The 15078-nt window shown below is 41.6% G+C and overlaps 1 protein-coding gene and 1 long non-coding RNA gene across 5 annotated transcripts in view; one reads left to right on the top strand and one right to left on the bottom strand.

Moving 5' to 3' along the window:
• Positions 1–13331, top strand: part of LOC132350027 (uncharacterized) — a 40127-nt gene extending 26796 nt beyond the window's left edge. The window contains exon 2 of the long non-coding RNA XR_009497796.1: positions 13022–13331. This is a non-coding gene — a long non-coding RNA (uncharacterized LOC132350027). The remainder of the gene's footprint in view (positions 1–13021) is intronic.
• Positions 1–15078, bottom strand: part of NDRG3 (NDRG family member 3) — an 84771-nt gene that overhangs the window by 51092 nt on the left and 18601 nt on the right. For 2 of the 4 annotated variants that reach the window (XM_059899002.1, XM_059899001.1), the window contains one exon: positions 12543–12674. In XM_059899002.1, coding sequence (XP_059754985.1) covers positions 12543–12629 — 87 coding nt within the window. In that variant the 5' untranslated portion in view covers positions 12630–12674. The remainder of the gene's footprint in view (positions 1–12542; positions 12675–15078) is intronic. The other 2 variants (XM_059899003.1, XM_059899004.1) reach the window with 1 other exon arrangement.

Below are 15078 nucleotides of genomic sequence, written 5' to 3'. Positions count from 1 at the left end.
TGGTATGGCACAAAAAATATGTTTGTCGGGACTTCCCTGGCAGTCCAGTGGTTAAGACTCCACACTCCCAGTGCAGAGGGCACGGGTTCAATCCCTGGTCAGGGAACTAAGATCCTGCATGCCGTATGGCATGGACAAAAAAAAAAAAAAAAAGTTTGTAACTTAGTATTTTGTAATATACAACTTAAAGATTCATTTAATCTTTTGAGGAATAATTTATAATGATGTCAAAACAGACCATATTAGAGCTTCAATCCTACTGGGCTCCCAGAGGTTCCTTTACAGATTATTTAGAAAGATTAGGGAAAATCGCTCTAGTCTGAACTAAAATCTTGGTCCTGGAACACAGAAACACAAATTCTGATGAGCAATTTGAGAAGCAGCTGTCCCTGTATGCATGAATTCCCTTACTCACTATCATGTGATCACAGTCATGAAGCATTTTGTTAGGCCCTGAAGCCTGAGAAGAGCGCAAAGGGAAATGCCAAAACCAGAAAGATGCAATTCTCTCCAGAAACCAAAGTGATCTTTTCTTTGTTGAGAACCTAGCAAAAAAACAATTCCACAGGGCTTCCCTGGTGGTGCAGTGGTTAAGAATCCGCCTGCCAATGCAGGGGACACGGGTTCGAGCCCTGGTCCGGGAAGAACCCACATGCCGCGGAGCAACTAAGCCCGTGCACTACAACTACTGAGCCTGTGCTCTAGAACCTGCGAGCCACAAGTACTGAATCCCGCGCCTAGGGCCCGTGCTCCGCAACAAGAGAAGCCACCGCAATGAGAAGCCCACTCGCCGCGACTAGAGAAAGCCTGCTCGCAGCAACAAAGACCCAACACAACCAAAATAAATAAATAAAATAATAAATTAAAAAAAAAAATTCCACGTTCCTTATGCAATGTACGCAGCTGTACACAGCTAGACTCCCAAAGAAAAGGTACTAATAATCAGAGGAAGACTATATAACACTTGTTTTCTTGGCTTTTTTTTTTTTTTTTCTCAAAGGGATGCCAGATCCTCTTGGAGAATGGCTTCAGCCTTCATGAGTGATTGATCATCCTGGAGAAAGGATATGACTGGGTCAGTCTGACAGTGTTTGGCATCCAGAGTTTCTTTTTCTTCTTTTTTTTTATTTAATTTTTTTTTTATACAGCAGGTTCTTATTAGTTATCCATTTTATACCCATCAGTGTATACATGTCAATCCCAATAGCCCAATTCATCACACTGCCCCCCACCCCTGCCGTTTTCCCCTCTTGGTGTCCATACGTTTTTTTCTCTACTTCTATGTCTCAATTTCTGCTCTGCAAACCAGTTCATCTGTACCATTTTATAGGTGATATTTGTTTTTCTCTTTCTGACTTACTTCACTCTATATGACAGTCTCTAGATCCATCCACGTCTCTACAAATGACCCACTTTTGTTCCTTTTTATGGCTGAGTAATATTCCATTGTATATATGTACCACATCTTCTTTATCCATTCGTCTGTCGATGGGCATTTAGGTTGCCTCCATGACCTGGCTGTTGTAAATAGTGCTGCAATGAACATTGGGGTGCATGTGTCTTTTTGAATTATGGTTTTCGCTGGGTATATGCCCAGGAGTGGGATTGCTGGGTCATATGGTAATTCTATTTTTAGTTCTTTAAGGAACTTCCATACTGTTCTCCATAGTGGCTGTATCAATTTACATTCCCACCAAGAGTGCAAGAGTGTTCCCTTTTCTCCACACCCTCTCTAGCATTTGTTGTTTGTAGATTTTCTGATGATGCCCATTCTAACTGGTGTGAGGTGATACCTCTTTGTAGTTTTGATTTGCATTTCTCTAGTAATTAGTGACGTGGAGCAGCTTTTCATGTGCTTCTTGGCCATCTGTATGTCTTCTTTAGAGAAATGTCTATTTAGGTCTTCGGCCCATTTTTGGATTGGGGTGTTTGTTTTTTTAATATTGAGCTGCATGAGCTGTTTATATATTTTGGAGATTAATCCTTTGTCCGTTGATTCGTTTGCAAATATTTTCTCCCATTCCGAGGGTTGTCTTTTCATCTTGTTTATGGTTTCCTTTGCTGTGCAAAAGCTTTGAAGTTTCATTAGGTCCCATTTGTTTACTTTTGTTTTTATTTCCATTACTCTAGGAGGTGGATCAAAAAATATCTTGCTGTGATTTATGTCAAAGAGTGTTCTTCCTGTGTTTTCCTCTAAGAGTTTTATAGTGTCCGGTCTTACATTCAGGTCTCGAATCCATTTTGAGTTTATTTTTGTGTATGGTGTTAGGGAGTGTTCTAATTTCATTCTTTTACATGTAGCTGTCCAGTTTTCCCAGCACCACTTATTGAAGAGACTGTCTTTTCTCCACTGTATAGCCTTGCCTCCTTTGTCATAGATTAGTTGACCATAGGTGCGTGGGTTTACCTCTGGGCTTTCTATCTTGTTCCATTGATCTGTTTCTGTTTTTGTGCCAGTACCATATTTTCTTTTTTTCTTTTTTTTTTTTTTTAATTTTTTATTATTTATTTATTTATTTATTTATTTTTTATTTTTGGCTGTGTTGGGTCTTCGCTTCCGTGCGAGGGCTTCCTCCAGCCGCGGCAAGCGGGGGCCACTCCTCATCGCGGCGCGCGGGCCTCTCACCATCGCGGCCTCTCCTGCTGCGGAGCACAGGCTCCAGACGCGCAGGCTCAGCAGCTGTGGCTCACGGGCCCAGCCGCTCCGCGGCACGCGGGATCCTCCCAGACCAGGGCCCGAACCCGTGCCCCCTGCATTGGCAGGCAGACTCCCAACCACTGCGCCACCAGGGAAGCCCCAGTACCATATTTTCTTGATGACTGTAGCTTTGTAGTACAGTTTGAAGTCAGGGAGTCTGATTCCTCCAGCTCCGTTTTTTTTCCCTCAAGACTGCTTTGGCTATTCGGGGTCTTTTCTGTCTCCATACAAATTTTAAGATTTTTTGTTCTAGTTCCGTAAAAAATGTCAGTGGTAGTTTGATAGGGATTGCACTGAATCTGTAGACTGCTTTGGGTAGTATAGTCATTTTCACAATGTTGATTCTTCCAATCCAAGAACATGGTATATCTCTCCATCAGTTGATATCATCTTTAATTTCTTTCATCAGTGTCTTATAGTTTTCTGCATACAGGTCTTTTGCATCCCTAGATAGGTTTATTCCTAGGTATTTTATTCTTTTTGTTGCAATGGTAAATGGGAGTGTTTCCTTAATTTCTCTTTCAGATTTTGCATCATTAGTGTAAAGGAATGCAAGAGATTTCTATGCATTAATTTTGTATCCTGCAACTTTACCAAATTCATTGATTACTTCTACTAGTTTTCTGGTGGCATCTTTAGGATTCTCTATGTATAGTATCATGTCATCTGCAAACAGTGACAGGTTTACTTCTTCTTTTCCAATTTGTATTCCTTTTATTTCTTTTTCTTCTCTGATTGCCGTGGCTAGGACTTCCAAAACTATGTTGAATAATAGTGGTGAGAGCGGACATCCTTGTCTTGTTCCTGATCTTAGAGGAAATACTTTCAGTGTTTCACCACTTTGAATGATGTTTGCTGTGGGTTTGTGGTATATGGCCTTTATTATGTTGAGGTAGGTTCCCTCTATGCCCACTTTCAGGAGAGTTTTTATCATGAATGGGTGTTGAATTTTGTCAAAAGCTTTTTCTGCATCTATTGAGATGATTATATGGTTTTTCTTCTTCAATTTGTTAATATGGTTTATCACATTGATTGATTTACGTATATTGAAGAATCCTTGCGTCCCTGGGAAAAATCCCACTTGATCATGGTGTATGATCCTTTTAGTGTGTTGTTGGATTCTGTTTGCTAGTGTTTTGTTGAGGATTTTTGCATCTATATTCATCAGTGATATTGGTCTGTAATTTTCTTTTTCTGTAGTATCTTTGTCTGGTATTGGTATCAGGGGGATGGTGGTCTCATAGAATGAGTTTGGGAGTTTCCCTTCCTCTGCAATTTTTTGGAAGAGTTTGAGAAGGATGGGTGTTAGCTCTTCTCTAAATGTTTGATAGAATTCACCTGTGAAGCCATCTGGTCCTGGACTTTTGTTTGTTGGAAGATTTTTAATCACAGTTTCAATTTCATTACTTGTGATTGGTCTGTTCATATTTTCTATTTCTTCCTGGTTCAGTCTTGGAAGGTTATACCTCTCTAAGAATTTGTCCATTTCTTCCAGGTTGTCCTGGCACAGAGTTGTGTGTAGTAGTCTCTTAGGATGCTTTGTATTTCTGTAGTGTCTATTGTAACTTCTCCTTTTTCATTTCTAATTTTATTGATTTGAGTCCTCTTCCTCTTTTTCTTGATGAGTCTGGCTAATGGTTTATCAATTTTGTTTATCTTCTCAAAGAACCAGCTTTTAGTTTTACTGATCTTTGCTCTTGTTTTCTTTGTTTCTATTTCATTTATTTCTGCTCTGATCTTTATAATTTCTTTCCTTCTGCTAACTTTGGGTTTTGTTTGTTCTTCTTTCTCCAGTTCCTTTAGGTGTAACGTTAGATTGTTTATTTGAGATTTTTCTTGTTTCTTGAGGTAGGCTTGTATAGCTATAAACTTCCCTCTTAGAACTGCTTTTGCTGCATCCCATAGGTTTTGGATCGTCGTGTTTTCATTGTCATTTGTCTCTAGGTATTTTTTGATTTCCTCTTTGATTTCTTCAGTGATCTCTGGGTTATTTAGTAACGTACTGTTTAGCCTCCATGTGTTTGTGTTTTTTACATTTTTATCCCTGTAATTGATTTCTAATCTCATAGCGTTGTGGTCAGAAAAGATGCTTGATATGATTTCAATTTTCTTAAATTTACTGAGGCTTGATTTGTGATCCAAGATGTGATCTATCCTGGAGAATGTTCCCTGCGCACTTGAGAAGTGTAATCTGCTGTTTTTGGGTGGAATGTCCTATAAATATCAATTAAATCTACCTGGTCCATTGTGTCATTTAAAGTGTGTGTTTCCTTATTAATTTTCTGTTTGGATGATCTGTCCATTGGTGTATGTGAGGTGTGTTAAAGTCCCCCACTATTATTGTGTTACTGTTGATTTCCTCTTTTATAGCTGTTAGCAGTTGCCTTATGTATTGAGGTGCTCCTATGTTGAGTGCATATATATTTATAATTGTTATATCTTCTTCTTGGACTGATCCCTTGATCATTTTGTGGTGTCCTTCCTTGTCTCCTGTAACATTCTTTATTTTAAAGTCTATTTTATCTCATATGAGTATTGCTACTCCAGCTTTCTTTTGATTTCCATTTGCCTGGAATATCTTTTTCCATCTTGTCACTTTCAGTCTGTATGTGTCCCTAGGTCTGAAGTGGGTCTCTTGTAGACAGCATATAGATGGGTCTTGTTTTTGTATCCATTCAGCAAGCCTGTGTCTTTTGGTTGGAGCATTTAATCTGTTCACGTTTAAGGTAATTATCGATATATATGTTCCTATGACCATTTTCTTAATTGTTTTGGGTTTGTTTTTGTAGGTCCTTTTCTTCTCTTGTGTTTCCCACTTAGAGAAGTTCCTTTAGCATGTGTTGTAGAGCTGGTTTGGTGGTGCTGAATTCTCTTAGCTTTTGCTCGTCTGTAAAGCTTTTGATTTCTCCATCGAATCTGAATGAGATCCTTGCCGGGTAGAGTAATCTTGGTTGCAGGTTCTTCCCTTTCATCACTTGAAGTATATCATGCCACTCCCTTCTGGCTTGTAGAGTTTCTGCTGAGAAATCAGCTGTTACCCTTATGGGAGTTCCCTTGTATGTTATTTGTCGTTTTTCCCTTGCTGCTTTCAATAATTTTTCTTTGTCTTTAACTTTTGCCAATTTGATTACTATGTGTCTCGGCATGTTTCTCCTTGGGTTTATCCTGTATGGGACTCTCTGTGCTTCCTAGGCTTGTGTGGCTGTTTCCTTTCCCATGTTAGGGAAGTTTTTGACTATAATCTCTTAAAATATTTTCTCGGTCCTTTCTCTCTCTCTTCTCCTTCTGGGGTCCTTATAATGCGAATGTTGTTGTGTTTAATGTTGTCCCAGAGGTCTCTTAGGCTGTCTTCATTTCTTTTCATTTTTTTTTTCTTTATTCTGTTCTGCAGCAGTGAATTCCACCATTCTGTCTTCCAGGTCACTTATCCATTCTTCTGCCTCAGTTCTGCTGCTATTGATTCCTTCTAGTGTATTTTTCATTTCAGTTATTGTATTGCCCATCTCTGTTTGTTTGTTCTTTAATTCTTCTAGGTCTTTGTTTAGCATTTCTTGCATCTTCTCGATCTTTGCCTCCATTCTTTTTCTGAGGTCCTGGATCATCTTCACTATCATTATTCTGAATTCTTTTTGTGGAAGATTGCCTATCTCCATTTCATTTAGTTGTTTTTCTGGGGTTTTATCTTGTTCCTTCATTTGGTACATAGCCCTCTGCCTTTTCATCTTGTCCACCTTTCTGTGAATGTGGTTCTTGTTCCACAGGCTGCAGGACTGTAGTTCCTCTTGCTTCTGCTGTCTGCCCTCTGGTGGATCCAGAGTTTCTGAATGACGTTCATTAGCTGGTCCTCAGTTGAGCGTGGTCAACTGAAGCCAAATTCTCTGAACTCATTAAAAATTCAATAGTACTGGGGACTTCCCTGGCGGTCCAGTGGTTAAGACTCCGCACTTACACTGCAGGGGGGCTCGGGTTCCATCCCTGGTCGGGGAACTAAGATCCTGCATGCAACGCAGCATGGCCAAAAAAAAAAAAAAATTCAATACTACTCACTAGGTAGATTCTGGAAGGAGAAAGGCCTCCCTGGGGACTTATTTGTCTCTTATATTTGTGGTACAAGGTTCCACTCCAACAAAACTTCCAGAAGTTTCAGGCTCTGGGTGCTTTCTTTTTATTTTCTGTCCATTTTGAATATACCGTTAATTCCATGTTCAGAGAGATTCTTGCACTAAGCAGACTTAAGTAGCAGAAAGGGATTCAAGAAAAAAAATTTAAATAATAGAATAATGTGGAAGAAGAGAAAAAAAAAAGAATAACTCAAGGAAAAAAAGAAGCTATTACTGAAAGTTGCAGTCAAGGTAGAAGCCAACTAAGGGGAATGTTTCCTGGTGGAGGCTCAGTGCCAAATGCAGAAGGTAAATGAAGCAGCTCAAGAAAGTGGATTAAAAACAAGTAATTCTCTCAGTTCAAGCCTGGAGAGTAAGCAAAAAGCAACTGAGAATACATCAGTGTATGAAGAGAAGTATGAAATAAGGGGGGGAAGGAAAGGAGGAAAGTTTAAAAAACAAGGAACTGCTAGAAAGAAGAGAAATGTAATTTCCCAACATGAGATCTAGTCAAGAAGCACAGAGTTGTCAAAAGACACAAAGCAACAATATAATGGAAAGACAAGATACATAAGACCTTAGAACCAACTACCAACAGGAAGAGATTTGGGGCAAATCTACCTGTTCTGTGAACTTGATGTGGGGGGCTGTGTCTGATTCACCACTCTATTCCCAGTTCTGGCACTTAGTAAATGCACTGATTATCATTTTGGAAGAGATTATGAGCATCTCAAAATAGAGATACTCAATTTGAGTAAGAAATGAATACCAAAGAGGAAGGGTTACGTGCAATTGATGAGCTCGGAACTAAAGTGAGGAGGAGTTGTTACGACAGTAAAAGTTTTAGAAAGAAGCTGATTAAAAACAGTCAAAGAGAATAAAATATGGCATTTCTACTAAAAAAGGACAATAATCCTTTTTGGATTATTGTAGAAAGGAGAAAGATGGGGAATTGTACAAGCAATGCTGCACTTCACAAATACTCTTTAATGAAAATGTCAATAAATCTGTGGGGTTTTTTTGTTTTTGTTTTTAATTTATTTATTTAACTTATTTATTTTTGGCTGCCTTAGTTCTTCGTTGCTGTGAGCAGCTTTCTCTAGTTGCGGCGAGCTGTGGCTACTCTTCGTTGCAGTGCGAGGGCTTCTCACTGCACTGGCTTCTCTTGCTGTGGAGCACAGGCTTTAGGCGTGCGGGCTTCAGTAGTTGCGGCATGTGGGCTCAGTAGTTGTGGCTTGCGGTCTCTAGAGCACAGGTTTGGTAGTTGTGGCGCACGGGCTTAGTTGCTCCACGGCATGCGGGATCTTCCCGGACCAGGGCTTGAACCCGTGTCCCCTGCACTGGCAGGCGGATTCTTAACCACTGAGCCACCAGGGAAGCCCTGTGTTGTTTTTTTAAAAGAGACCCTGGCATAAACCCTTTGGCCTGTCTCTGTTGCCCTGGAGGTTACAAAAATGTTCATCCCTGGGTTCTCCCTGCTTCCTCTTATAATATCCTCCCTTAGGGTCTACCTCACTTTCTACTGTAACAACCAAAGCAAATAACTTGTTTCTGTTCCCCCTAGTAGGTATTTATTCCCCTTCTTGATAGGTCCTCAATTTTGCTGAAGCCAACCGTGATCTACTATTTATTTTCTCAAGCCTGGTCTTCGGCTTTCACAGGCTCGGCAGTATCTGAACTAACAGTAGGTAGAGGAGGGCAGGGAAAATGAAGCACAAACCAGCCAGCTCTCCTGCTTGTACAAGGTCTGTTGGGTGAAGAGGTTGGAACAACCAGCTACAAGAGGCAGCATATGGTGGGAAGAGCCCTAGACCCCCTGATCCAGGCTGAAGTCAACAGCTGTGGGGTCTAGTCCCGGCTTCACCACCTCACTAGACACCAATGTTAGACAAGTCATATAACCTCTCTGAGCCTCATCTGTAAAATGGAGCTAAAAATACCTTTAAGTACCTACTTCACAAGAGGTCAGGAGATTCAAATTAGATAGTATTTGTGAAAGTGCTCTGAAAATGGTTAAATGTTATTTTTTAAAAAATAATTTCACATTCCTGTGTGATATCTGCCTCCAAAAAAACAAACAGAAGTGCTGGCAGGTGCTTCTTTTCATCACTGGAGCCAGAACAAGCATGGCAAAATTACCCACTTCTTCACAATTCTGAGCCGTAGACAAAATCACAGGCATACTAAAATTAAATGGGAAAAGTACCAACAAACAACAAGAGAAAAGTTAACATAAGCCTCGCTCAAAGCTATTTTGAGAATGCTTCCTTACAGTCAGCTCAGGACAAATTTCTGCATTATTGGTTGGGTCTAGACTTCCTTTAGCTCCCTGAAGCCTGGAAGGGCACAGCGATGTCTCTGGCTAAGAGTGTCTATGAGGAGAACGGACAGAAAGATGAAGTGAAATAATACGTACCTCTAGGCTTCTCCTTAAAGAGGGAGGGCAAGCCTCAGAGGTGATGCCAAAATATCTATAGTGTGAACACAGTGGAAAGGCCTCAGGCTGTGGAGTAGGAAAGATTTGGGTTTCAGTCCTGGCTCTGCCACTTACTGACTGGGCGAGCCCATCTTTCAGTCAGATTTTCATCTGCTAAGTGAGGAATACTATCTACTTCAAAGGGATATTCTGATGATTAAAAGAGAGCAGGTATGTAAAGCACCTGGCACATAAAAAGTGCTTAATAAATAATAGCAGGATAGGCTATTAGGCAAAATAAAACTTCCCCGAAAACAAAAAATTTCAAGACATCTCCTATTCAAACCTGGAGGCTTATAGCCTAATAGCAGTGGTTCTCAAATAGGGAGATTCTGCCCCACCCCCAGGAGACATCTGACAATGTTTGGAGACATTTTTGGTTGTCATGACTCTGGGGTACTACTGGCATCTAGTGGGTAGAGGCCAAGGATGCTGTTAAACACCCTACAGTGCACAGGACAGTCTCCCACAATAAATAATTATCTAGCCCAAAACATTTACAGTGCCAAGATTGAGAATCCTGCCATACAGCAGGGGTTCTTAGGTACGCAATTTGAGTAAGCTACTTCAGCTTTCTTAGCCCTAGTTTCCTCAACAGCAATATGCGAATAAATTGATCTGTGTGTTCTACATCGCCAGGCCTTTGGGAGGATCAAATGAAATAATGGATGAGAAGCATTACCACCATTATATCTTCCAAAATAATGCAAAAGCACCCACTTATTGGGCAAAGGTAGAAGCACTGATATACTGGGGGAGTGTGGGGTGTGATGGGGTAGAATTCTTTGGGAATGATACCATCTGAAGAGGGCCCTCTTGCCAATCTACTTCAGTAAAGCTTGGCTGGAGCAGGGGAGTGCTCATGAATAGTGATGGGCTAGAAGCACTTCCCAGGAAGAGGAGGGAGGGAGATAGAGCGTGGGAAGTGGGTAGGAACAGCACAGGCATATCAAAGAAGAGCTAACAGATGTGAGGAAGTGAGACAATGCTTGGTATCTTAGACTGCTCAGGCTGCCTGAGTGGCTTAAACAACAGAAATTTATCTTCTCACAGTTCTGGAGGCTGGAAGTCCAAGATCAAGGTTCCAGCAGGGTTCAGTTTTTGGTGAGAGCTCCCTTCTTGGCTTGCAGATGTGTCCTCACCTGGCCAGGAGTGGGAGTGGAGGGTGGATCTCTCTCTTTTCCTCTCCCCCACTCTTCTTATAAGGCCACCAATTCTACTGGATTAGGGCTCTACCATATGACCTCATTTAACCTTAGTCACCCCCTTAAAGGCCTTATCTCCAATAAAGTCACATAGGGAGCTAGGGCTTCAACATATGAATTTTAGGGGAGGGGACACAATTCTGTTCAGAGAACTTGGGCACACATCAGACATAGCTGAGGAATCACTATGGCCTCAGAGATGAGGACCCAGATGTTAATTCATTGCTTTTCTGTGGTTATGGTCACCAAATCTTTTCTTTTCCAGTTGCCTTCTCTATGAGATATCCAGTCAATTAACTCCTGCAACTCTTTTTTTTTTTTTTTTTTGGCCACGCTGCGCGGCATGCAGGATCTTAGTTCCCCGACCAGGGATCGAACCCGCACCCCCTGCAGTGGAAGTGCAGAGTCCTAACCACTGGACCGCCAGGGAAGTCCCTCCTGCAACTCTTCATGTAGGTGCCTCAGGCATCCTGTGGACTTCCGGGGTCAAGGAAGAATCCTCTTCTTATCTGTGTCCTAGTCCTCAAATGTCTGAGATCCATCAGGTCATGGGTTTCCAACATTGTCTAATCAGAATCACTTTAGGCGTGGTTCTCAATTTTGGAAGCTGTTAAAAAAGTTCACCCCGGACCAGTTCAATTAGAACCTCTGGAGGTAGGACCTAGGCATCGGTCATTTTTAAATCTCCCCAAGTAATTCCAATAAGCAGCCAAGGTTGAGGACCACTGATTGTAGAGAAGTGTGTGTGTCCTGTCCCCCTCCCCTCAGATTCCAATTTAGTTGTTCTAGAGTGGGACCCAGGAATCTGTATTTTTAAACAATTCCCCAGCTGATTCTGACTATCAGCCAGGTTTAGGATAGGTTACTACCTTCCTGAAGCTAAACTGCCTACCCCCACTTGCCCTGTAACTATTCATTTCTGTGGCTATACATAAGCTTTACAGATGCAGATTTTATTTCCTTCCTCCTCTTTGTAGCAAATCATTTTGGGGACAGCTCTTCACATGCACCAAAAGACAGTGCTTAAAGGAGAGAGTTTTCTGAAAACATGAAGGGAAGCAGCAGAAGAAACCAAATGGGGGTTTTTAAAAAGTGTGCCGCTTGCCAAGGGAGAGAGCAAGAAATCTGGTGAAAGATAAAGGAAGGAGTGGGAGTGGGGATGGAGATGAGGTCACAGGGACGAAAATGGGGTTGACAGGTTTCAACAGCAAATTAACGAACACACAGTAAGTCAACGGCCCCAGAAGTTGTAGGTGAAGGGCCTTGCTTTGGGCAAAAGAGATAACAGGCAACAGCATCTTCTGGTATAGCCCCTGCCCCCATCCTGACCTCACCCATCTTTACCCTTACTCTCCAACAATACTTCCCTCAGGGAAGGATGCCAGGGACTCATCCACACCAAGCTAGAACAGTATTTCCATAGGGGACCATGACAGTAAACAATAAAAAGAATAGGGCTGAAAAGAAAGAATTTCAGGCGCATTTACTGAATGGAGAGGGAGAGGAGAGCGGATCAGCCTTTCTTCAGCCTTTCTTCGCTTTTTGGTAACTCCCACCATCACAGCACTCTTTACTTGCTGAATCCTGGTGGCTGTTAACTATGATGCTCATTGTGCAGTTCTCTGACACGAACATAAAAATGAGGTGTATCACCAACATCCAGGCATCCCTGATGAAAACCTCAACGTAGACAGAAAGGTCACATCACAGACTTGACAAATTTTAAAGAGAGCACTGCAGCCTGTGTACATCACCAGCCATGGATGTTAAGTTTTCCTTATAGAAATTGAAAGTCAAGACACTTGGATTCTAAGTCAAACCCACTCTCACACTCTCTGCTTAACATCTCTATCTGTAAAACAAGAAAATTCCAAGGATAACTTGATTGAATTTGGCCAGTGGAAACAAAAGTAGGAAGAAAGGGAGGCAAGACATCAAGAAGAAGGTTAAGCAATATATTTTTTAAAGTATTCTCTCCATAGAAAGTCAAGTTAAATATGTTTTGAGTTAGTTACTATTTAGATAATATAGAAAATGAACTAATCACAGAAGAAAAGACTTACATATATTTTAGTGACAACAGCAGTCTTTACCTTATCATTTAGAAGTGGTTTGATCTCTGTGAGTTGAACATCCTGAAGTTCATCCATGAGGACAGATGAGAGTAGAGGATTCTCAAGAATAAATCAGTAACTCTGAAACAGAAGACAAGTGAAGCAAAAGGCTTAAACTAGGAGCTGGAAACATAATGGTCACACACTACATCCATTCATTCAAATATTAGAGCTTAGTATGTGTCATGCATGGCTCAGGGTGCTGAAGACACATTAGACCAGATGCTTAGGGCAAACAGACTCTAAAGTGGCCTCCGTGATCTCTGTACCTCCTAGCATTCACACCCATGCATAATTCCCCACCCCACCGAGTGTGGGTGGGACCCATGGCTTGCTTTTAGCCATTAGAATATGGCCAAAAGTGATGGAATGTACATGAGTATCTATATATGATTACATTACAAAAATATTTAACATCTGTCTTGCAGAGAGACACACTTTCCCCTGCTGGTTTTGAAGAAGCAAGCTGGCGTGCTGTGAGAGGGCCATGTGGTAAGAAACAGCCTCCAGCCAAAAGAGCAAGAAACTGGGATGCTCAGTCCAACCACTTGCAAGGAACTGATGGCTGCCAACAACCATATGGGCCTGGAAGTGGATCCTTCCCCACTCGAGCCTCAGATGAGAAGCCAGCCCTGACCGGAACCTTGATTGCAGCCTTGCAGAGGACCCAGTCAACCCAGCCGGAATCCCAACCCCCTGAAACTGAGATGATAAATGTGTGCTGTTTTAAACCACTAAGTTTGCAGTAATATTTTTATGCAGCAACAGATACTTAATACAATAGTCTTTGCCCTCATGGAGAATCCATTTTAGTTACTTTGTATAAGTAAGAGAACAACACGCTCAGAGTTACACTTCAGAAAGCAACAGTTTGGAGGGTGGATTAAGGGAGAACAAAAATTGAAGCTTAATGCTGTAGCCTAGGATAAACAGATAAACCAAGGCTAAGCTCACTAGCCTTCACCTGGGGAATCAAAGCAGTAGATGGAGAGTATGGTAGCCAGCCTCCATCATGGCCTCCAATGACCCCAAGGGTCCTTGACTCCTGATATTCACACTCATGTGTAATCTCCCATCCAAAAAAATCAGGGATGGCCTGTGTAATTAATAGAATATGGCAGAAGCAACAACATGTGACTTCTGAAGCGACAATATAAAAGGCATTATAATTTCTGTTTCAAGACACTGTAGTCTTGATTCATTAGCTCTGGGGGAGGCCAGTCACCATATAGTGAGGACATTCAAATAGCCCTCTGGGGAAAAGAACCAACTTGTCAGAACCAACCTACCAGCCATGTGAGTGAGCCACCTCGCAAATGGATCCTCCAGCCCCAGTCAAGACTGCAGATGACTGCAGCCCTGGAGACATCTGACTGCAACCTCATGAGAGATCCTGAGCTGCCCTGCCAAGCCTGCTCCCCAATTCCTGACCCAGGACCATGAGACGTAATATATAACTTTGTTTTGGAGTGATTTATTACATAGCAATAGATAACTAATACAAACAGGGAGAAGTTAGGGAAAGTTGGAATAGAGAGGCAGAGCCTCCATCCTACTGTACAGGAAGCCATGGGGAGAGGCTGCAAATACTGGATACTGCATGCAAGTGATTCCCACCCAGACTTCAAAGCTCTAGGCTTCATCTCCTCTGCCTTGGCCTTGCAGGAAAAATGCTAAATTCATGAGTTGGGAATTCAGACATTCAACAACCATTTATTGAGTACTCACTGTGCAAAGCATTATGGACGATACAAAGAAGGTCCCTGCCTTCCAGGAGCTTACTAAAGAGTAGAGACGACAGCTCTCTATAAAGCTAACTACAAAATGAGAAATAAAAAGAAGAGCCAGAGGAGTTCAAAGGAGGAGCAATTACTTCTGATTGGTGGGAATCCTTCACGAGATACTCGTTTATTATATTAACCCACTTTTCTGTTTTTCCGTCCAGAGATAGGATGTATGGCTTTGACTTGGTTAGCTATGGAGAGGGTATGTGTTCCAGGCAACCTCTTAGCTATTAATGACCGATATACCAAAATAAATCCTGCTCTCAACTATGACTACATTAAGGCTGACTAACAAAACCTCTTCTACCATTACTTTGAAGAACCCAGAGGGTGCCAATAGGGACCACTGCTCAAACTATGGACCCCACATGCCAATATGAGGACCCCAAACATTTGTGCCAGTTAGAGAGCACAAGCTCGATATTAACCCCCCTCTAGGACGTGGTTCTTTTCTCAGATCCCAGGTATTCTATAAACTTGATTGAGCTACTGAATGCCCAGAACCTGAATTTTTATTTTATTTTTTTCATATCAGTCACACTTCAAAACGGGATGAGATGGCTTGAACTTTTTATCACCAATTTCAGCCAGCATCTAAAATTTCTCTTTTATAGTCCCCACTTCAACCCAGTTAACTCCCAAGATATTGGCCTAACTGGGATCTACTCAACTGTGTTTATTAATCACACTATAAATTGTGG

Source organism: Balaenoptera ricei, chromosome 15, assembly GCF_028023285.1.
Source record: "Balaenoptera ricei isolate mBalRic1 chromosome 15, mBalRic1.hap2, whole genome shotgun sequence".
Taxonomy (NCBI): Eukaryota; Metazoa; Chordata; class Mammalia; order Artiodactyla; family Balaenopteridae; genus Balaenoptera; species Balaenoptera ricei.
This window is presented reverse-complemented; position numbering and strand designations above follow the sequence as displayed.